The following is a 24,801-nucleotide window of genomic DNA, read 5'->3' as shown; positions in this document are numbered from 1 at the left end:
CCCATGGATTTGGATCCCAAGATCCCTCAGCACATCAACATTCAGATTCAGATTCAGATTCAGTTTATTGTCATTTAAAAACCACAAATGCAATGCAGTTAAAAAATGAGACAACGTTCCCCCAGAATGATATCACAAAAACACACGACAAAACAGACTACACCAGAAAATCCACATAACGGTTGGCAATCCCCAATCCAGAGTCCTTAACATTGTTAAGGATCTTCCCATTAACAGCGTTCTGTCTCTTTACATTTGACCTCACAAAGTGCAGCACTTCACCTTTGGCCAGGCTAAACTCCATCTGCCATTTCTCTGCCAATATCTGCAAGTGATCTATACCCTGCTGAATCCTTTGCCACCAACAATCTTGGTACGGTTAGCTAACTTAGATCCGCACCCCCGCCAATCCTGGAAGTTCTATTCTTTCAGGTACTATACAGTTCTGTTTTGAAAGCTGCAGTCGAATCTCCCTCCACTACCATCCCCTACACTTTTATGCCATTCAACAGACAAACCCTGGGTGTCAGCTGAGATATTGTATGCTGAAGCCCCTGGAGTAGAGTATGAACCCATAAAGTTGTAATAGTGAGTATGAATGGTGCTGACTAAGCCACAGTGCTCAGTGAGTGGCCACCACAAGGGCATTAAAGCAAAGGAAATCCTAGATTCCCAGTGTGCAGAGTGTCAGCTAACGAGTTGCAAACTGATTTACTCCAAACATTGACCCTATCTGTACAGCAAAACACTGCATAGAGACTACCTTAAAAGAAACTTCAGGAGGAACCCATGGCCAGAACTACTGCCTTATGTCAATAAAAGCAGTGTGATTTCTCCATCACATGACAATGAATAGGGGATTATTGCATACAAATGGGGGAGCTCAGTATGACTTCCAGGTATAAGAATCTGTCACTTGAAATAAGGCAATCTGACAGGCGGGGTTATTGCCCACTCTTCTTCATTCCAGCTGTGAACAGTGACAGTTCAATATGCAGATTGTATTAGTTTATAATATTACTGTCTATTTATTGAGCTATCATTGTTCTCTCTCTGGTTCCCCTACTCCTAACTTTTCTTCCATGCTCCACTGTCGTCTCCCATTAGATTCCTTCTTTATCAGCACTTTACCTCTTCCACCTGTTCCTCCTAGCTTCTTACTTCATCCCCCTTTCCCCCTCACCTGGTCTCGCCTAAGTCCTTCCGGCTTGTACTTCTACCCTCTCCCCACCTTCTTATTCTGGCTTCTGTCCCTTTTCTTTCCAGTCCTGATGAAGAGCCTCTGCCCAAAACGTTAACCGTTTGTTCCCCTCAATAGATGCCACTCGTCTTGCTGAGTTCTCCCAGCATTTCGTGCACATTGCTCAAGAGCTCAAAACGCTCCTATTGAAGTACCCTTTGCAGCCTATTCTATCTGAATAAGTTATTTACAGATTATTACAAAAGAACGAGTAACTTCATGCTGGAAGCAATAATTACAGTACTTTGTTTACTATCAAATATTATGCAAACTACAGTGTCAAATTATATTAGATGAGATTATCTGTCACATGTACATCGAGACATCGGAACACAGTAGAATGTGTTGTTTGGGTCTAATCAGATCAGCGAGGACTGTGCTGAGCAGCCTGCAAGTGTTGTCAACATCACATGCCCTCAACTCACTAACTCTAAGCCGCACGTCTTTGGAACGTGAGAGGAAACTGAAGCGCCCAGAGGAAATCCAAGTGGTAACGAGGAGGATGTTCAAACTCCCTGTAAACAAGATATAACAAATACTGTAAATTAAACAATAACTGAAATCAACAGCCTTCAATGCCACCTGCCTTTGTTACAGGCTGTCCCACATTGCGAGGAGTGGGCTCAATGGTGTGCACATAGAGGTGATTGTCCGTGAAGGCGTCAACAAGCCGAGAGGAATTGCTGTCCATCCATTGGTGAAGTAAGCTTTCAATTATAAAGTAGTAAAGCAGCCAAGTGGGTTGGTCAGAGGAGACAATATAGAATTAGAGCACATCGTTTGTATTGTTGAGTGTATTCTGTTATTAAAATCTATTGACTCAAAGGAGCACACTGAAACATCACGGCAGCAGAATGAAAGAGAATATTTCTGTTCTTGAAACCCTGCCAACAATTTTTCATACCCACAAAGAAGGTGGTGACTTTATAACTACTGAGAATTTGCCTCCTGATCATCCTTTCAGTAACTAGGACTGTGGTGATGCTGAGGGTCGGAACATCCCAGAATGCTAAACAGATAACAAATCCAATTGTTCACATATTCTCTACCTAACTATTGAACCAGTGGAGGTCTGTGAGTAGGTACATCCTGCTGATTATTTAATAATGATGTTATACATAGATAACTGGATTTGTTGAAATAGTCAAGTCAGATTTATTACACACATGTATACCATCAAATGAGGCAATGAATCTCCAGGCCAGGGTGAAAAACACATAACACACAATAACTTTGGAAGGTAAGGATAAAATGTACAGATGAATTACACATAAATAAACAAAGTAAAGTGCATAAATTAAATATTGTCAGATACAGGACAAATTAACCGGTGACACTTCGAATGTGATGCGTCAGGGAGTTCAGAAGCCTAATTGTTTCCCATCCTGACCGCTCTTGTTTTTATGCATCGGAGTCTCCTGCCTGATGGTAGAAAGTCAAAGACGATGCTGGATGGACGGGTGTGATCCTTGATGGTATTAAGGGCCCAGTGTGGCAAATCTGATTGAGATATGCAACTAGTATCATTGATATCATTTATTTAATTAAACGATTAAATATTAGATGTTGTACTGAGACACCACAATGGGAAAATGGTGGCATAGGGAATAATATAAAGGCACAGACTATTTTCTAAACAGGGAAAGAATTCAGAAATCGGAAATGCAAAGGGACCTTGGGAGTGCAAGATTTCCTAAAGGATAACCTGCAGGTTGAGTCAGTAGTGAGGAAGAAAAATACAATGTTAGCATTCATTTTGAGAGGATCGCAAAGCAAGGATGTAATTCTCAGTCTTTATAAGGCATTGGTCAGAGCACGTTTGGAGTATTGTGAGCGGTTTTGAGCTCCATATCTAAAAAAGGTTGAGCTGGCATTGGAGAGCGTCTAGAGGAAGTTTATGAGAATGGTCCTGGGAATAAAAGAGTCACTGTGTGGGGAGTGTTTGATGGCTCTGGAACTGTACGCACTGGAGTTTAGAAAAATGAAGGAGGATCTTATTGAAAGGCATAGGTAGAGTGGGCATGTGTAAGATGTTTCCAGTAGTGTGAATCTAGGACCAGAGGGCCTTCTGAGAATAGAAGGATGACCCTTTAGACCAGAGATGAGGAGGTGAATTAACTAGATGATGGTGAGTCTATGGATGACTGTGGAGGCCAAGTCATTGGGTATATTTAAAGCAGAGGTTGATAGATCCTTGATTAGCATGGACATCATAGGTTACGGCGAGAATTCAGGAGACTGGGGCTGTAGGGAAAATAAATCAGCCATGATGGAATGGTGGAGCAGATGTCTGTTCCTATGTCTTATGATGTAAAGCTTATTGTGAACCAGTTAATGCACATAAACAATGTTATCCAACCTACTGCATGGATCAATGAATCTCATACACGTTCAACTAGCTTCTGTGCAGGAAATCACTTAGCACCAAACAGAAGAAACAAACTATTTCTAGAAAACGAGGGCAATTGACATTTTGGTAAATGTCTCTAGAATGGTACAATATAAACCCAACAGTAATCTCTTACTGATTATATGCATCCTATTGCCACGCAATTTAGGCACCTGAGGATCCAGGAGAAGAAGTGTGGCCTGGGACAATTCAATGCAAATATCCATAGACCTGTAGTCATGACTTACCATCGAGCTCACTGATGACGTTGTGCAGAGGAGATGACAACTGCACTCAAGGACTTATGTTTTAGAGCAGGGGTTCCCAACCTTTTTTATGCCATGAAGCAAGGGGTCTGTGGACCCCAGGTTGGGAACCCCTGGCAGAGAGGAAGCTAAAAAGTAACTATTATCACAAAGTTTACAGCAACCATTTTGAAACATCAAAGAACAGAATTGATTGTCAGTTACATGTTATACAGAGGCCTGTCAAGATCAATTGTTTGATTTTACCTTGCTTTCTAACTTTCTTCAGGTTATTTGAACAGGCTGCTCATAAGAAAGTGAATAAGTTCAATAATGTTTTAAAACCTGTATCTTTTTATAAAAACATTCTCTTCAGTTCCATAATTGAGTATGACACAAATTAGTAGTGTGCCCATTTCTAGCTGACAGTGATTCTGTATTTCAAAGGGTTAGCTCACTGACTATTCATTACAGCTTTTTAACTGCAATAGATTTCATTACTGTACAGAATAAAATAACTTAGATGATGCAGCCCTTTACCTTTTAAAAATCTTAGCACCTTGATAATGCAGAACAAAAAAGCATAATTCTGATGTACAAAATTTGCTGAGCTGTTCATAACACTGAGCAATAATTTTGTTTCAAAAGTTCTGCTTCCTCAGAATTTTTTTTGTTTATAATAGACTTCATGAAGCTGAACACAAATATAATTTCAGACTACTTGTATCACATACGAATTTGGAGAAACAAGAAATCAACTTTTTAAAAAATTGCATAGTGATGCTGACGCTTTAAAAATGTTTTGTTGATGATTTTTATTTGTACTCAGGCTGAGGCTTCTCGCTTAAAAGTCCAACAATAATTAGCCAGCCTCAATGCATTCCAGTCGCCCTGATACTGTTTCTCCATGACTGCAATGACCCTTTACCATGCTCATCGCTAATGGTGCCAAGATTTGCATGGAAGAAGTCTAAATGGGAATGCAGAAAATGAATCTTCAGGGAAATGTGGCGCTCCATGGTTTTGTATACTTGAAGCACGTTTTCAACCAGCTGCATGTAGTTTGGTTTTCTGTTGTTACCAAGAAAATTTTCAACAACACCTTGAATGGCTTCCAAGCGATTTTCTCTGGTCCCACTGAAAGTTCTTCAAATGACCTGTCAATGATTTGCAGGTCAACAAAAATGCTTGAATTAATCTTGGCATTGGTAATTCTGATGAATTATGAATTGAAATAACAAATATAGACAATTTAAAAAAAAAGGTGTGTGACAGTGAAATTTCATTGTGATTTTCATGATCAGCAGCCCAAAATCCATTAGATACAGCCAAAAGTATTCAGGAAGCAAAACTTTTGTTATTCAATGTTATTAATGAAAATGCATTTGTTTCAATTCATAAGGGGCTTAATTAACATATGCTAAACAAATGAAATAAGCCTTAAATGATTTGATTGTACATTATTTAAATTATTAAAGGAAGCTATTCTGGACAGCTTGTGGAAATGAACCTAGGATAGAAAGTTCTACCCTGGAAGGTGATGAGCGATTGGTTATTATCAGCGATAATCTTGTTTGCCCCAGTGGAATAACCATAGACTATCTATCTGAGAAGCTGTACTGGTGTGATGCCAAACGCTCTGTTATTGAGATGTCAGATCTACGTGGATCCAACCGGCAGATTCTTGAACAGAATGAAGTAGGTAAGGCTTTTTTTTGACAACGAAGCTGTGTATTATTTTCTCATCTGCAACAAGAAGTGAACAGTTGTTAAAAAAGGTTTTGACATTTTTTCCCCTCCCTGAAGGACACCCATTTGACGTAGTGGTATTTGAAGATCATGTGTGGTTTACAGACTGGAGTAAGCCTTCTATAATGAGAATGGACAAGTGGACTAGTCACAACAGAGTGAGACTCCAAGGTGGAATGAGGCGACCTTCGTCTATTTTTGTGGTTCATCCAATGGCCCGACCAGGTAAATTAGACTTGTTGGACTAAGTAAAAAAACTCTTTAAAAAAAATAGAGTACTCTAGATCCCAGTTAAACCTTTTGATTCAAATAACAGTAAAATATATATAATAATCATTTATCTTCTCACTGTAATTTAACTTGCCTTGCATGAAATCAGGTGAAAATTTACAATCTCTCTGATTTACACAGCGCAATACTAAATGGAATCTTAAATCAAAGTTTTATCCAGTGAGTTAGGTTAAAATTGTGGAAGATGACCATCTGGTCTAACAGGCTAACGTTAATTGGTTATTTAATAAAATCACTGGCTGGCTCTAAAACACTTGGGACATCCATGGAGTAGAAGTTCATTAGATATGCAGATTCCTATTTCCATATTAAGTTTAATCCACTCTAATGTTATTTTCCTGTTCATTGCAGTACATTTTAATTTAGTGCAGCTAACATAGATAATTATGCAGAGATAAACTTGCACTTGTCTTTAATAAGGGTCTTGCTGTTGCCTGACCTAGAAAGGTAGATAGATAGATAGATAGATAGATAGATAGATAGATAGATAGATAGATACTTTATTCATCCCCATGGGGAAATTCAACTTTTTTCCAATGTCCCATACACTTGTTGTAGCAGAACTAATTACATACAATACTTAACTCAGTAAAAAAAAAAATATGATATGCATCTAAATCACCATCTCAAAAAGCATTAATAATAGCTTTTAAAAAGTTCTTAAGTCCTGGCGGTAGAATTGTAAAGCCTAATGGCATTGGGGAGTATTGACCTCTTCATCCTGTCTGAGGAGCATTGCATCGATAGTAACCTGTCGCTGAAACTGCTTCTCTGTCTCTGGATGGTGCTATGTAGAGGATGTTCAGAGTTATCCATAATTGACCGTAGCCTACTCAGCGCCCTTCGCTCAGCTACCGATGTTAAACTCTCCAGTACTTTGCCCACGACAGAGCCCGCCTTCCTTACCAGCTTATTAAGACGTGAGGCGTCCCTCTTCTTAATGCTTCCTCCCCAACACGCCACCACAAAGAAGAGGGCGCTCTCCACAACTGACCTATAGAACATCTTCAGCATCTCACTACAGACATTGAATGACGCCAACCTTCTTAGGAAGTACAGTCGACTCTGTGCCTTCCTGCACAAGGCATCTGTGTTGGCAGTCCAGTCTAGCTTCTCGTCTAACTGTACTCCCAGATACTTGTAGGTCTTAACCTGCTCCACACATTCTCCATTAATGATCACTGGCTCCATATGAGGCCTAGATCTCCTAAAGTCCACCACCAACTCCTTGGTCTTGGTGATATTGAGACGCAGGTAGTTTGAGTTGCACCATATCACAAAGTCCTGTATCAGTTAATACCATGTCTGTTATTAAACACATTCAAGTTACATCTTGATTGTGGATGGTCATTATCTGAATCTTTCCACTTAAAAGTTCAAAGTTCAGTGTCTAAAGTACATTTACTTTATCAAAGCATGTATAAATTATACAACCTCGAGATTTGTCTGATTACAGGCAGCCACAAAATAAGAAACCTAAAATAACCCAATTTATATAAGACCAACTCCCATTGCGCAGAGAGAGAAAATAAAACACAGATCGTGTAAGCAATAAAAGCAAACAACAGCATTCAGAATGAAAGTGAGACTGGAGCCACGAAGCCTGGAGTAACTGGAGCAGGCCCATAGGCTCAGCCTCAGTTTATCACACAACGGGGCAAATCGTAGTGAACCCTAAAGCCTGGACCAGCCCTAGCAGAACTGGCCCAACCTTCCCTTACACTGCATTCTGGATGACCAAATGACTGTGCAATACTTAGGCGTGTCATGCTGTTTTGGCAATGACTGCGTAACCCCATCCCACCACATTATGTGACGTTGACGACAATCTCACCATTTTTATCCCCTGTTTGTCCTACTCTCAGAGCAGTTATCACAGCCACCTCTGAGGGAAAGACACTCGCGAGAAGCAAGAATCACAGGGGAGATTGCATGCTGAAATGAACCTCCTGCTCTATTGTCCCAATGGATGAGTATTGAAGACAATTGGATGAGGTGATCGAGTATTAGTGAGAAACGCTGACTTGTAGAGGAAAGTGTAACGTTCTGTTGAGCAGGTTCATTGAGTGAAATGTTCAAGTTAATCGTCTTAATAAGCTGGTAAGGAAGGCGGGCTCTGTCGTGGGCAAAGTACTGGAGAGTTTAACATCGGTAGCTGAGCGAAGGGCGCTGAGTAGGCTACGGTCAATTATGGATAACTCTGAACATCCTCTACATAGCACCATCCAGAGACAGAGAAGCAGTTTCAGCGACAGGTTACTATCGATGCAATGCTCCTCAGACAGGATGAAGAGGTCAATACTCCCCAATGCCATTAGGCTTTACAATTCTACCGCCAGGACTTAAGAACTTTTTAAAAGCTATTATTAATGCTTTTGAGATAGTGATTTAGATGCATATCATATTTTTTACTGAGTTAAGTATTGTATGTAATTAGTTTTGCTACAACAAGTGTATGGGACATTGGAAAAAAGTTGGAATTTCCCCATGGGGATGAATAAAGTATCTATCTATCTATCTATCTATCTATCTATCTATCTATCTATCTAAGTTCACCTTTATTGTCATCTGACCGAACACATATATTAACAAACGAAACAATGTTCCTCCAGACCATGGTTCACCCACAAAACATATTCCTGCATAGCACATAAACCAAAATATTACCATAAATACTGTAGGTTAATAAAATATAATTCAAAATCCATGTAATGTGCAGAACAGGTAAACAGTACAGTGAACAATATAAAACTCTCTGTCCTAGTGACAAGACCCCAGTGATGGCAGGGTATTCATTAGTCTCACAGCCTGAGGGAGGCAGCTGTTACCCTCTCTGCCGCTCCTAATCCTGATGCTTCTGTATCTCCTTCCTGATGTTTTATAGTATGTGTGTTTTTTTTTTTGCAATTTGCATGATTTGGTTTTTTTTTGCAGGTTGGGTGTTTAATATTTTATTTCCATAAGTTCCATGGTATTTCTTTGTTTTGATGCTGTTTGTGGGAAGTGACTCTCAGGGTTGTATCCTGCATTCATACTTTGAAAGTAAATGTACTTTGAATTTTGAACTTCAAGGCCATGTAGAGCACCTGTGTCTCTTTCATAAATCAGATTACATTAATAAGGCATTTATATCTGAAAGAGAAATTACTTTCTTAAGTGTTCTGTAAATTCAAGTTATGAAAAGGAAGAATAATGGAAAGCATAGTATATCAGTTTGTATTGATGAGCAGTTTATATCTGAAACAGAGATTGTTTTGAATTTAGTATTAAGCTTTTGAAATTAGGTTGGTAAAATAAAATTAAAAATTTGGAAATCGTACTAGCTTCAAAAAAGAAGAAAAATACATTTTTAAAATGAATTTGTTTTTATAATACTCTAAGAATTATTAAAATTGAAAATGTGAGATCACATAATTGTAAAAGTTCCAAGAGAAGTTATTTTAGAGTAATTAAGACCTACCATACCATCAAATGGAAAAGAAAGGTTCTGTTCAAACTCCACATTCAATCCATGTTTGTAATATCAGTGCAGGAATTTCATACCATTCAATATATTTGACTGGGAACCCAGTTATTATTTTTAAGCAGCTTATGGAGACAAAGTAAGATGTGACGGACCACTTGTGGATTTCACATTTAATTCCTTTCGTCTGCTGAGAACTGCTCACCGTCAACTGCCTATTCAGATGTCCATAAATAAACTCTGCAGTGATAGTTCTGAAGTATATTCATGTTTCTTGTGCTATTACCGTAGGTGCTGATCCTTGCCTGTATAAGAACGGTGGATGTAGTCAGGTCTGTGAGAACAGATTGGGAGTTGCCCAGTGCTTTTGCCATGATGGTTTCCAGAAAGCAGCAGATGGAAAATCATGTCAACTTGCAAATCTTTCAACAACTATACGTAAGAAATGTTTTCCTTATTGTCCTATTACTTGCTAATCATTTCCTACTTCTTGCTAATAATTTCCTATTTGCATGAAATGTTATGAACATTATCAAATGAGAATCAAGAAAACTGCAGATGATTTGAAATCTGAAATAGAAGCTGGGATGCTCAGCCAGTTGGGCAGAACCTGTGAAATGAGATACAGTTCAACCTTCCACTTAGACCTGGAACATAAACACTTTCTCTTGTCACAGATGCTGTCTGACCTGCTGAATGTGTCCAGCCTCTCGGTCTGCATCTCTACATCTTACTTAATACAACACAGACTTTCCAGAGTGGGTGAATGGGAGCTTTCATAAACACAGGAGATTCTGCAGGTGCTGGAAATCCAGAGTTACACACACACGCACAATGCTGGAGGAACTCAACAGGTCAGGCAGCATCTATGGAAAGGAATAAACAAGCTCCAATAAAGCCAAAACCCTTCATAAGGAATGGGAGCTTTGTCATTTCAAATCTTTGATAACTTTAACTAATTTGACAACCTTTCTTGAGAGATACTATAAACTGCACCAGTTGCTTCTAATGCCAGTGAAAAGAATTTCAAACTGAAATCTGCAAAAAACTGGTAATACATCAGTCTCAGTCCTGGGCAGCTTGGAACTGAGCAAGCGTACACTTAATTCCGGTGTAAATGGGCATTAAGTCAGCTATTATCATTCTAGCCTGTCTAGCAGCCACATTATAGAACTGGGCAGATAGCTATCAGGAACATTACCAAAGCTGCATGAAAATTTGTAATATTCTTACAAAAGTCATTTTAAGGTATCCACTTTGTCAAAATGAAAATTTGCTATTGAGAACTACATCTGTTTAGGATTCATATTTTTCTGAACGAAACACAAGGCCCATTAAGGCCTAGCTCCGCATTGCCACTCGCTCAACATGTCATGGAATGTACTGGTTTGAAACAATATTGCTCCTATGATATTTCCCCACCCCTAAGTTGTGTCATGGACAAATACATATAAGATGAAGACAATGAAATCTTTCAATATCTGACCGAATGTAAACTTTTACTGTATGATCAGGCAGCGTTGTGAACAAGTTGAGTCCTGTTGGTCACACTAGCTATCCTCCTTCTCCTCCCACCACCTTTTTATTCTGTTGAACTCCCCCTTCCTTTTCAGCCCTGATGAAGGCTCTCAGCCTGAAACATTAACTGTTTATTCATTTCTGACCTGCAGAGTTCTTCCAGCATTTTGTGCATGTTGCTTTGTACAATTATTCAGTCTCGTTCCATAAGCTTGTTTGATCCTTTGTATTTGACTCAATGGCAAATGCCCTTTACATCACTCTTGCAATTCTCTAATGAAACATGCACAATATAAGATCGAACGGTAGATCAAAATGCTTGACAAGAATGATCTGGACAATTTGGAATTATCTTAAGTTTAAACAAAGGGCTCAGCCATCTGAAGGAACCCAGCAACGAAGGTGTAAATCGAGAGGCACCTTCATGTAATCTGAAGAAAGGGGAAGAAAAGATACAAAGGTGTACTGAGCCACTGGCTAATGGGGTTAGCAATACTTTCAAAGATATAGCTTTAAGTGTTTTATGTTACTGCTTCGACTGACAAGGGGAAAATATTGGAAAAGAAAAGTTAAACGTTACTTCTAAGTGAAAGGTAAAATGTTAGAAAATGAGTGGGAAGTCCAGAGAAAATTAGAAACAGCCTGTGTTTGAAGCTATTTATACCAAGGGGTTTAACATATACATTAGGAGTTTGAGTAAAATATGGCTTTAACTTCTACCACTACAGCCTTTAGCAGTCCTGTAGTCCTAGATTTCTGGCTTTTTGTTTAATCACTACTACATCTGGGATTTGTACACCAAATTGTCTAGGTCTATGATTTAATTTGGTCTCACTAAGTAATTTAGCTTTGTACATCCAGTTGTCTAGATCTATTGGAAATAATTCTGAAGACATGTAGCTCAGGTGGTTAATATTTGGGTTGAGCTATTCTCTGATCTTGGCAATTTACTTGCAAACATTTTGTCACCATATGAGGAGACATCATCAGTGTGCTGTTGATTGTGGAGTGTCCTCTGAATGCTTGGCCTTTATTATATAATTCAGAGCACAGGCCACAGTGAACAGCTCACTGACGATGTCTCCTCGCACGGTGATGAAAAGTTTGCAAGTACATTTCTAAGATCGGAGAACAACTCAACCCATCTGTCTAGATTTCTATTTAACATGGTCTCACTAAGCCATTTAGCTCTATCTTTAAAACATTGTAGTATATATCTCTTTATCCACGCTTTTAAGCAGATTCTTTGATTTGCCTAATATGATTTTGGTGAAGTAACTTTTCAAGTTTTATGAAAACAAAACAGGTATGGTTGATCAGAACAGAGCAAGAATCCAAAGCTTTCCTTGAAAAGAGGATTTGAAGTGTAGCTGATGGGGAATTTAATACTGTACTTTCAAATTGAACAGTATGAAGCAACATTTGGACTTTTGCCAACAGACCCCAGAATTACATCTTCTGCCAAGGTGAATTTGTTCTCAAGCCCTGTGTTAGAAGATGAGAATCTGTCCCAGTCTGAAGGCCACTCCTCTACTGCCCGTTCCAGTAAAGATAATGTTACTCCTGAACTCCAGCCAAGACCCTCACTTGTTGCAGAGATAATGATATCAGGTAATTGCTGCTCTGATAAGCATTTATTTTTACTTATTACCACACAGAAAGAAGTAATTTGACCACTCCGTTCCATACTGGCTTCAAGCAGAGCAACTCCATCAGTCTCATTGCCCATCTCCAGCTTCCGTTAGCCCAACAAGTTGTTTGCACTTATATCCCCATTAATTACCTATTAATTATTTTACCTCGTTAAACTACACTGTAATGGATGGTAGCCATTTAACCGAATAAAGTGAGAGGACCCTTGCAATTACAGTCTCCAAAACATCTCCAGTCAGCATCAAACCCGGGTCCCTAGACTTGTGAGTTAGCAACAATAAACTAATTGGGCATTGTGCCACCAGGAGCAAACACATTTAGGGATTTTCTAAAAAATAATGCAAACTTCGAAATTGCAACTTGTGAGAATGCAATCATTTAGGCGTCCATACTTAATAGTAAAAGATTTGACTAGATTAATGCAAGCGACCTGTGATTAAATCCTTATTCCTAACTATGATTGCATTTTACTTGATAGAATGGGGGTGATTAATAGATTCACCAATTATTGCTTTCTTACTCATGCAGGTGTTTATACTATTTATTTAGCAATTAATATAATCCAGACTGAAAATTTAAAAATATCCCATGGAATTATCAAAAAGCTACACTAAATTCCATAGCAAGAATTTGTTGTCTATTGAACAATAAACATTGCTCAGATAAAAGCAGATGAGAGAGGCCATTCAAGACGTTTATCAAATCAGAAGGAAACATTCAGACTGTTTAGTCTGCACTAAATGTATGTAAGATTAATTCAGATAGACTCACTCTCCAGCACTTCCCCATAGCATTATAATATAAGTACTTAGCCAGCATTTTGATTGATTCTGCCTCCAGTACTTCTGACAATGCGTTTTTGGAGCTGACCACCTGCTCTGCAAATATACTTTTGTCATGTCACTTTTGGTTCTTTTGCCAATGACCTCCATTTACTTTTCTTGTGTTCTTCATCCTCCTGTCACTGGAAACAGCTCTCTCTACTTACTCTGCCCAGAGCCTTTATGATTTTAAATTAACCTGTCATATCCCTTTGCAAACTGCTCTGCCCCAAGGAAAACAAACTCAGATTCACCAAAGTCAATCACTCATGCTCTGAGTCATCGTTCACATTCTCTTGAAAGCATCACATCCTTCCTAAAGTGTGCTGCTCAGAAATGTATACTACACTGCCATTGTCATTAATTCAGTGTTACATAGAGGTTGGTCGTGACATACTTCCTCTTTGATCAGGTTGAGATCAAAGTTCTTGTGGAAGTACGTCAAGGACAGTCCTCCCTTGATCGAGTTCATTACCACAAAGTTGATCTGAACTTTATTTGTTGCATGTGGCACTTTGCAATCGGCCAGTGTCTGATACACAGCACCTGACATATTCCTCCTGATTTCAGATTGTATTTATGAATAGAAGTAGTAATAATCACTCCAAAAATACAACTTTTTTCACTTTGACTGTACTCTTCAGCTCATTCACAAAGCACTGAATGTACTTCAATATATTATGTCTAGCCTTTCTCACTGTACCTGAGACTGCTGAACTACAGAATGTGTCGTCCTGAAATGGGGGCAATTTGGACCAAGCTTGACTATTCCATTTAGTACTGAATACACTAAGTATACTGAAGTCTCCACTTCCTATTTCCATCCTATTGTGCTAATTTGTATATTTTTCTCTACACTTTCCTTAGAACAAAGATAATGCAAACGTACTTATTTACCAAGTTGCCTTGATTTCCTTTTTTCAAGATCAAGATGACTGTGGAGTCTTGGAATGTGATCTCAATGCTCAGTGTATAGTATCAGAAGGAATTGCGAGATGCCAGTGTTTGGAAGGATTTACTGGGCAAGGCAACATCTGCAAAGGTAATGAGTTGAGTCTAATTATTAATTAATTAATGACCTTGTGTTTGAGCTTTCAATTCTCTGTGAAAGAGATTTCTTTTGAAGGTGGAATGGAATACAACCTTGTTGATTCTTCTGTGACATATTGATTATAGAATGGTTTTACACTGTGCATAATTTTTCAAATAATTTCCTAATCTGCGGAAATGTTGTTCCACGTCCACCACCACTTCCAATCTTCAGTTTCTAGTCATATTGCCAATATGACTATCACCGTGCGTTGCACGGTGATGAGAGGGCATACCGAAGTGAGATATACCAACTAGTTGTTGGTGTTGCAGCAACAACCTTGCACTCAACATCAGTAAGACATACGAGCTGATTGTGGACTTCAGAAAGTGTAGGGTGAGGGAACATGAACCAATCCTCATAGAGGGATCAGAAGTGGAGACAGTGAGCAGTTCCAAGTTCCTGGGTGTTAATGATTAGTGGTGTTCTGCAGGGACTGGTGTTGGGATCACTTCGTTTCAAGTTGTATGTCAATGATTTGGATGGCTTTGTCTAGGCATGAAGATAGGTGGAGGGGCAGTTAGCGTGGAGAAAGCAGGGAGTCTGCAGAAGGTCTTAGACAGATTGGGAGATTGGGCAAAGAAGTGGCAGATGGAATATAGTGATGGGAAGTGTATGGTCATGCACTTTGGTAGAAAGAATAAAGATGTAGACAAAGGTTTTGGGGACATAGCCTCAAGATTCAGGGGAGTAGATTTAGGACGGAGATGAGGAGGAACTGCTTTTCCCAGAGGGTGGTGAATCTGTGGAATTCTCTGCCCAGTGAACCAGTGGAGGCTACCTCAATAAATATATTTAAGACAAGGTTGGATAGATTTTTGCATAGTAGGGGAATTAAGGGTTATGGGGAATAGGCCGGTACTTGGAGATAAGCCCACAGCCAGATCAGCCATGATCTTATTGAATGATGGAACAGGCTCGATGTCCCAAATGGCCTACTCCTGCTCCTACTTCTTATGGTCTTATTTTCTAAACAGGGAGAATTCAGAGACACAAAAGGACTTGGAGGTCATTGTGCAGAATTCCCTAAAGGTTAATTTACAGGCTGAGATAGTGGTGAGGAAGGCAATTGCAATATTAGTATTCATTTGAAGATGACTAGAAAATAAGAAAAAGGATGTAATGCTGAGGCTTTATAAGGCATTGGTCAGACTGCACTTGGAATATTGTATGAAGTTTATCTAAGAAAAGTTGTGTTGCCATTTGAAAGGGCCCAGGGGAGGTTCCCAAGAATGATTCCAGGAATGAAAGTGTTATCATATGAAGAGTATTTGATGGCTCTGGAGTATAGAAAAATAAGGGGGGAATCTCATTGAAACCTATCCCAAATATTTAAAGGGATAGATAGAGTGGATATACAGAGGATATTTGCTGGACTGAGGGAGTCTAGGACCAGAGGACACAGCCTCTGAATAAAGGACGTGTGCATGTGAGCTTGACTTCAATGTTTAAGACAAGTTTGGATGGGTACCTGAATATTAGGGGTATTGGTGGCTATGGTCTGGGTGCAGGTCGATGGGACTGGGCAGCTTAAGTGGGTCAGCACAGACCAGATGGGCTGATAGGCCCATTTCTGTGCTGTGCTTTTCAATGACTCTATGACGTCAATTTAGAACAGAGATGAGGAAGAATTCCTCTAGCCAGAGGGTGGTGAATCTATGGAATTCATTGCCACAGATGAGTGTGGAGCACAAGTCACATTTAAAGAGGAAGTTGATAGATTCTTGATTAGTCAGGGTGTTAAAGGTTTTGGGGAAAAGGCAGGAGAATGGGGTTGAGAGGATAATAAATCAACCTTTATAGAATGGCAGAGCAGACTTGATGGGCTGAATGGCCTAATTCTGCTCCTATGCCTTGTGGTCTTATAGTGTAATAGCATTACGCTAACCGCTATGCTGTCATGCTGCTCCCAGATTCAGAATGAATTTTTAAATATAAAACCCTGTCATATTGCGATTTGTGTTCCCTAATGGCTTCTTACTGATAAGCCCCCACTGTATTCTGCAGCTGGCCAGATTATTTGAAACAAACAAGCTGCATAATAGAAATTACTCACCTACTAGTCCCCAGGGTCTGAAGATTCATTGGAGCTGTTAGCTATTTCATGATGCAAAATGTTATTTCCTTATAGATATTGAAGAATGCATAACTGCCATTGCATTGTGCATTGAACACATAGCAGACTAACTTAACCCAGGGCAGCTATGTTTGTAGATGCCATTCTGGTTATTGTAGTGATGGGCTCTTCTGTTATGGTGAAAAGTTTATTCATAGACGATGTTCTGCTGGCTTTGTGACCTTTTTTTCTTGTAGCCTTTTAAAGAAAGGGGAAAAAGGGAGTAAAGAGTGCGGAGCTTAGTTTGAAAGATTAAGAACTGGAATTAGTTTGGAAAAAGTTAGGAAATTGTATTAAGAAGGAAACATTGGGCATTTGTCTGAAAGCACACAAGCAATAGCAGCAATGCAGGGAATTGTAAAAATCATGGAATTAGAATTGCAAATTAATGCAATAATTATAAGGAAACTGCAAAACATATAGAGATTCACACGCCAAAGTAGTATTAATAGTGTAGAAAACAAAGTTATATGGTTTATTAAAGATATGGAGTGTAGTTCAGTATGTTCAGGAACCAACACAAGAACAGAATATTTTGTATCTGTTACTGTGTAATGAGAAAGGGTTCATCAAGGAGTTTGTCAGTAAGGGGCCTTTAGGGAAGGCTGATCACAATGTGAAGGAATTTTATTTTTAAAATCATTCTAAATTGAATGTGTTGAATAAAGCAAACTGAAAAGGCATGTTGCGTGAATTGGCAAAGGTACACAGGGAAACATTATTAAAAGATGTGACCAAACCAGCAATGGCTAATACTTAAAGAATTACTTAGGTTATAATTTATAAATATCCTTTTTATGATGGAGAACACTCGGTAAACGCACCCCTTATGCACGCGTGTGCATGCACTCTCTCTCTCTCTCTCTCTCTCTCTCACACACACACACACACACACACACACACACACACACACACACACACACACACACACACACACACACACACACACACACACACACACACACACACACACACACACACACACCCCTTGTTATTCTGCGGTCATCGCACATAGTGTATACACGCCTTCTCCTGTAAATTCTCATAATGTGCCCTAGACTGAGCTGACGCAGTCAGGTTGACTTTATGGTGCCTTTCCCACCACACAGAGCAGAATAATGGGGATGTGTAAAACATGTACATGTTCTTTGTATACTCTACTTAAGGTAGATACTTCTGTTTATCTTACAATATGATTGTAACTACTTTTTGGGGTGTATCATAAACCTACCTTTCAAAGCAAAAGTGCTCTGCCGGTAAAGTGGTGGAGCCTTGGTTATAGGAAGAAATTAAACGTAGCATTAGATCAAAAGGAAATGTTTATTTTATCTCCGCAAAAGCCAGTGAGCCAGGGGATTGGAATATTTCAGAATTTCACCAAGAGAGGGCTAAGGCATTCATAAGGTAGGATAATTAGAATATGAGGGTGTTGTAGTAAGAAAAGTAAAATTGTGCTGTAGAAACTTCCATAGAAAAAGATCGATTAATGTTGATGTGGATCCCTTACAGACCAAGGCAAGAAAATATGTATGCAGCTAGGAAAGATATTAAACAAATATTTTATGATTGTTTTCCCAATAGATGACACTGCAAAACCTTCTAAATTGTGGAGAACAATGAAATGAGTTCATACAAATTGATATTAGTAAAAGTTAGTATTTAAGAAATTAAATCTGTTGATAAACATCCTAGAATTTAAGAAGTGATGGCAGTGGAGAAAATAGACATACAAATTACCATTTTCTGATATTTCAGAGATTTGAGAATGGTTCTTATAGATGGAAGCTACCAAATATAACCCTGCTATTTAGAGGAGCATAACATCAGTTGCAGGGGAAATACTAGAATCTAGTGTTAAAGAAGTGATAATAAGACACAGAAAATGACATTTCAATTGGACAAAATCTATGTAGATTTACAAAAGAGAAATTAGATTTGGTAAATCTCCTGGAATTGTTTTGAGTTTATAACTAGGAACATAATTAAGGGTGATGTAGCTGCAACAGTGCATTTGGACTTTCAGAAAGCTTTCAGTGAGGCCCCAAGCAAAAGATAGTTTTAAAAAGAATGGGCAGTAACATAGATTAGGAATAATATATTGCAATGGACTAAGGATTGGTTACTAGGTAGAAAACAGAGAAGAAATAAATGGGTCATTTTGGGTTGGGTAGATGTGGGGATCACTGCTGCCATCCCTGCTGTTCACAGTCTGTATTAAAGATTAAGATGAGGAGATCAAGTTCAATATTTCAAAGTTTGCTGATGACACAAAGCAGAGTGACCATACTGACAATGAGAAGGATGAAAAAGGCTTTAGTGTGATATACAAATGAGAGGATCTGCAGATGCTGGAAATCCGAGCAACACATGCAAAATGTTGGAGGAACTCAGCAGGCCAGGCACCATCTATGGAAAAACAGTACAGTCGACGTTTCAGGCCGAAACCCTTCAGCAGTCCTGTACTGTACTCTTTTCCCATCAATGCTGCCTGGCCTGCTGAGTTCCTTCAGCATTCTGTGAGTGTTGCTTAGTGTGATATACACATGTCCAGTGTGACAGGAATGTAGCAGACAAAATATTGTGCAGAAAGATATAAAAAATGACTTTGGTGGAAAAATATAGAAAGCTGGGGTATTTTTTGACTGATGAGAGCTTGAAAGATGTTGAAGTTCAGAAAGGCCTAGGTGTCCTTCAGTATGAGTTGATAAAAAAATAACATATACAGAAACAAACACTGATTGACTTTCCCAATTCCGGTCATAATGGGCTTGTCCTGTGAGGAGAGTTCAAGCCAAGTGGCTCTGTAACTGCTTGTATTTTGAAGAAAGTGATAATTATTGAAAATATAAAGTCCTTACCAGTGTGGCAGTGTAGATGCAAGCACAATGTTTCTGAAAATTAGGGATCAACCATTCAGAGAGTAAAAGTTTGATTTTACCCTAAAAGGTAGTGAATCTTACATTTCTCTGCCTAAGAGGATCTCAATGGCTCAATTGTTGAATATATACTAGAAAGACATAGATAGGTTTTTGGATACTAAGGGAATCGGGGGATGTAGGGCTACAGTAGTTCAGAAAAAAGGCATTGCAGAAAAGATCAATCAACATCTGACTGAATGAGAGTGAGGGAGCTGAATGACCTACTCTTCCTACTTCTCATCTCCTCATTTAAAGTTTGTAACTATTTTTCACTTTGTCAAACTTGTTAAAGCTGGCCATCAGTATACATTACTGAGACATTAAATGTGTATGTATAAATGAACTGTAGATATTAAATGAGATATGGCAGTGATAATTATACATCAGATTTATGGTGCTTTCTAATGTGATTCTAATGTTGGCTTTTCAGATATTGATGAATGCAAAACTGGGGTGCACAGTTGTGATGAAAATGCTTTCTGCACGAATACAGATGGAAGTTACACCTGTACGTGTTACAAAGGGTTTATAGGAACAGGATATCATTGTTTGCGTAAGTAGACAAGCTTTACACTGAATGAGTCTCTTATTGAGAAGCAGTGCGGAATAGGCCTTATGGCACTTCAAGCCGCACCACCCCGCAGTCCCCCGATTTTATCCTAGCCTAATCACGGGACAGTTTGGACTGTGGGAGGAGACCGGAGCACCCGGAGGAAACCCATGTGGTCATGGGGAGAACGTGCAAACTCCTCAAAGGTAGCGGTGGGAATTGAACCCGGGTCACCTGCACTGTAAAGCTTTGCACTGACCCCTAAGCCTCCGTGCCATCCTATTATTTAGTGATGCTGAACTTTACCTTTTCACAAACATTTCAGTATAGTGTGTGTGTACAGCATGTGTACGTGTGTGTGTATGTAGAGATATGATTATCTTGCACTGCAATGCAATCTTTAGTTTGTTTCAATTGTGTACTTTATTGTACAATTTACTCTGATTTGTGGTTGATTTATGTTTTTCTTGTGGACGTTGTGTACCTGATGCTGTTGGAAGTAAGCTTTTCATGACACTGTGTGCACGGACCTGTGCATGTGACAATGTACTGGATTTGGACTCCATCTCATTCATTGTGATCCGTCAAAGTTGCACTCATTTGATCAAATATAGCATTGGATTATGAATACAAATAATACTTTATTAAAATAACCTGGAAAATATATTTTAGTTAACAATGAGGTAGATTTGATCCATTCAGCAACAAACAGCAACCAAACCAGTTCTTGTAGGGCATGCGTGAGTGGGGCATTTCCTATGTGTGAGTGGGGCATTTCCTATGCGTGAGTGGGGCATTTTCTTGCTTCTGTTGCGGGTGCAGCAGTCTCCGTTCGTGTGTGTAATTGAAAGTTTGCAGCACCTCTGTGCATGGGTAGGTAGTGAAGACAGAGCAGTTCCAAAAATATTCCCAATAACTTCTGAAGGTTTCTTGTAAACAAAAGACTTCTTAAAATTATAGTCAATATACTTTGTTAAATATTTAAATAGCTGAGATTAACATTAAATAAGGTTGTTGCTGCAAGTGACTTTTGCTGCCTATTTGTTGTTCAGAGTATTTTAATCCCATGTTCTCCATCACTAAGAAGTTTAAAAGCAAGAAATGTTCAGGAAAAGCAGTTCTTCCAAGTTCCTGTCACGGGATACGTACACAACGCTGGAAGAACTCAGCAGGTCAGACAGCATCCATGAGAAAAGAGTTAGCCAACGTTTCGGGCCGAGACCCTTCATCAGGAATGGGGGGGAAGAGAGGACTGAAGCCCAGTAATAGAGTTAGGGGAGGGGGTAGGGTCTAGAGGTGCCAGGTGGAAAACCAATCAGAGGAAAGATAAAGGGGGGAGGGGGAGGGGATAAGCATGAAAGAACCGTAGAGATAAAGATGCAGAAAGTTGAAAGGGGAGAGAGGCAGAGAGGGACCTGGGATAGGGGAAGTGGGAGGGGAGGCAATTACCGGAAATTGGAGAATTCAATGTTCATACCACCAGGCTGGAGGCTACCCAGATGGTAGATGAGGTGTTGCTTCTCCAACCTGAGTTTGGCCTCATCATGGCAGTAGAGGAGGCCATGTATGGACATATCTAGATGGGAATGAGAGGCAGAGTTGAAGTGGGTGGCAACCGGGAGGTCCTGTCTATTGTGACATCTATTGTAGGTGCTTGACGAAGCGGTCCCCCAATCTGCGTCGGGTCTCGCCAATGTAGAGGAGGCCGCACCGGGAGCACCGGATGCAATAGACGACTCCAGCAGACTCGCAGGTGAAGTGTTGCCTCACCTGGAAGGACTGTCTGGGGCCCGGAACGGTGGTAAGGTGGGAGGTGTGGGGACAGGTGTAGCATTTGCGTTTGCAGGGATACAGGTGCAGTTAGTGGAGCTTCTGCCTAACAGTGTCAGAGATGTGCGTTCAATCGTGGCATCAGGTGTTGGTTGTGCAGGGTTTGTACACTCTCCCAGTGACTGTATGGGTTGCCTCTGAGTGCTCATGTGAGTTGGTAAATTGCCCCTAGTGTTTCGGTGAGTGCTAAAATCTGGTGGGAGTTGATGGTAATGTTAATTACGTACCGCCCATTACACTGCTAGTGTTTAGGCAAGCAATTTCAGGGCTTCCTTCATCATGTCAGTAGCTTCTTCCTGGTTTTCACTCCTGTCAGTCATGCAAGTCCCTGGTGGAGACTCAGGAATACCGTCACACTCAGATGTAGAAGAAATCTTCATTCCTGTTTATGTAACAGTTTTTTTTTTGACCAGTATGGGTTGTTAGCCCTGAGCTGTAACCCCCTGAACCTGGAGGGCTGGTGGACAGTTTGGCCTCTACCCTTTGACCTGTTTAGCCTGCGTGACCCTACACCAAGAGCCAAAGTGTAAAGCCCTGACTCCAGCCAGCAAAGCTTGCTGGGTCATTGAGGCATGCAAGCCCCCAAACCCCTCGACAAGGTAGTGGTCCTCTTGACCACTGGGAATGTTAGAGGAATGAAAATGGGATTTATGTCGGATAGGTGTAAACAGATGAGTAAACAGTCAGCATGGATCTGGAGGTCTGAAGGGCCTTTTCTACACGGTTTCTCTTGATGACTTTAAGCCCCACAGCGCCGCTTATTGGTTATGCATCACTTGCAATTCCTTCCAAATCATTGTGCCCTACCCAAAATCACCATCAGAACACAGACTGCAAGCATTCTGAATGTCGCTCATTGTCACCTCCTCACGAACAGTCAGGGATAAGCCTCACCTCACACCTATTTTACCAGGAAGAATACATTTAAAAATGAAATACAGATGACCTTTTCAGCAATGTTGTTGCCTGTAACATCGAAGTGTTTAAGGTGTGAAACATTTCCAATTCACCTAGGTACAATCAGATCTGCTGCGCCCGCTGAAAGTCTGACGGAAGCAACTGCCAGGAGCGTCATATCTGAGATACCGACACACAAGCCGGAGAATCACATGGTGAACTGCCCACATTCACACGAAGACTTCTGTCTGAATGGAGGAATTTGCTCCCTTATCACCGAGATAATATCAGTTTCATGCAAGTAAATAAAAGCAGTGATATGTGTACTGTTGACATTTCTGAGCATGAAGTGTAAAATAGCAAACTGAGAGGCAGAAAGTAAAAAGTACGAAGGAAATAAGACATCCTACGAGTTTAATGCAAGGGAAATGAATGCTTGAATTTATGTATTGTTTGCCATAACTCCAGAGTGATACTTTGCTCTTTGCTGCAATGATGTAGTTTTGAAGTTGGAGATCTTTCATAATCCTGGTCAATATGTAAACAGGGAGAACCTGCCAAAGAGGTGAGATGATAAGTTCAATGACAAATATTGCATGTACTTCCATGGAAGATGGTGCTGCTCTTCATTTACATATTGTGGCCGTTTACATACAGATGAAACGTCCTCGGTATTAACCAAACCCGCGAAGGACACCTCCACAATCGTGTGCTCAGTTCTCCCGGAAAAGCAGGACTTCCCGCATTTCAATTCCAGTTCCCATTCCCATTCCAACATGTTGGTCCATGACTTCCTCTTGTGCCAAGATGAGGCATGTGAGGCTCCTCCTCAGGCTGCAGACGCACCACCTCATATTCCATCTAGGTTGCCTCCAACCTGATAGCATAAACATCGACTTCTCCTTCCAGTAATTTTTTCCCTCCCCCTCCCCCACCCCTCTTCTATTCCCCATTCTGGACTCTCACCTGCCCATCTCTCCCCCCTGGTGCCCCTCCATCTTTCCTTTCTCCCTGTTCCACTCTCCTCTTCTATCAGATTCGCTCCTCTCCAGCCCTTTATCTTTCCCACCCACCTGGCTTCACCTGTCACCTTCTCGGTAGCCTCCTCCCCCACACCCCGACCTCTTTATTCTTGTGTCTTCCCCCTTCCTTTCCAGTCCTGGTGAAGGATGTCGGTCTGAAACATCATTTCCATAGATGCTGCCTGACCTGCCGAGTTCCTCCAGCATTTTGTGTGTGTTGCTTCAGTTCTCTTGCGATGGATTTGAATCAGCAATATTCATGGCTCTTGGAGAACGAAACCAACTCGGCCGCACCTGACAGCCGGAACAAAGGGCCTCCCATTAGCACAGCATTACATGAGATGTGTGAAGTAGTCACATACAAGTTATAAGAAACACAACTTCAACAAAAAGAAGATAGTCTTTTTATTCATGCAAGAAACAAAGTCGAGGTTGCAGGGGTTTGAAGACACAGAGTTAGGTGGAACTCTCACGATGAGACATTTTGAATAGGAATCAAGGCTAAAGTAAGAAAGAATGAGCAGCAAACATGAAAGACAACAGAAAGTGGTTGAAAGAGTAACTAATAATGGGGAGTGACTCAGGCACAAAATAGTACCAGCTCCTGTTTCCACATCCCTTCAGACTGGTCCAGGTTCTAATTTACCCAGATCGGCTCTAGCGTCACAAAACTGGGCACAGATCAGATTACAACATTGAAAATTATTACTGTGGCAAAACTGTGTTTATGTTTCTAGCAAGTAAAGCCACTCTCTGGAAAGCTTCATAAATCTTGCCATATCAAAATGTGGAAAGGAAATGACAATTAAAGAGCTTTTAAATTCATATTTGTTTTCTTTAAAATCAGGTTATTCACAGCCAAGAGACTAGAGATAGTTATGAAGTAACTTACTTCAGGCAGTTTTCAGCTATGTGAAAAATGATCCACCAACTTGTATTGAAATATGATTATGAAATTAATCTCTAGTAAATATTCCTTGCAATTTATAAGGGCAGTTGGAATATATCT

General features: G+C 40.0%; 1 protein-coding gene across 2 annotated transcripts in view; it reads left to right on the top strand.

Annotated features, from left to right (window-relative positions):
• The window catches only part of egf (epidermal growth factor), a 126,404-nt gene that overhangs the window by 71,874 nt on the left and 29,729 nt on the right, over positions 1-24,801 (top strand). For both annotated transcript variants that reach the window (XM_073043057.1, XM_073043058.1), the window contains exons 13-20: positions 1,838-1,942; positions 5,353-5,576; positions 5,681-5,848; positions 9,669-9,815; positions 12,336-12,506; positions 14,295-14,411; positions 19,924-20,046; positions 22,888-23,071. In XM_073043057.1, coding sequence (XP_072899158.1) covers positions 1,838-1,942; positions 5,353-5,576; positions 5,681-5,848; positions 9,669-9,815; positions 12,336-12,506; positions 14,295-14,411; positions 19,924-20,046; positions 22,888-23,071 — 1,239 coding nt within the window. The remainder of the gene's footprint in view (positions 1-1,837; positions 1,943-5,352; positions 5,577-5,680; positions 5,849-9,668; positions 9,816-12,335; positions 12,507-14,294; positions 14,412-19,923; positions 20,047-22,887; positions 23,072-24,801) is intronic.

Source organism: Hemitrygon akajei, chromosome 4 (assembly GCF_048418815.1).
Source record: "Hemitrygon akajei chromosome 4, sHemAka1.3, whole genome shotgun sequence".
Taxonomy (NCBI): domain Eukaryota; kingdom Metazoa; phylum Chordata; class Chondrichthyes; order Myliobatiformes; family Dasyatidae; genus Hemitrygon; species Hemitrygon akajei.
This window is presented reverse-complemented; position numbering and strand designations above follow the sequence as displayed.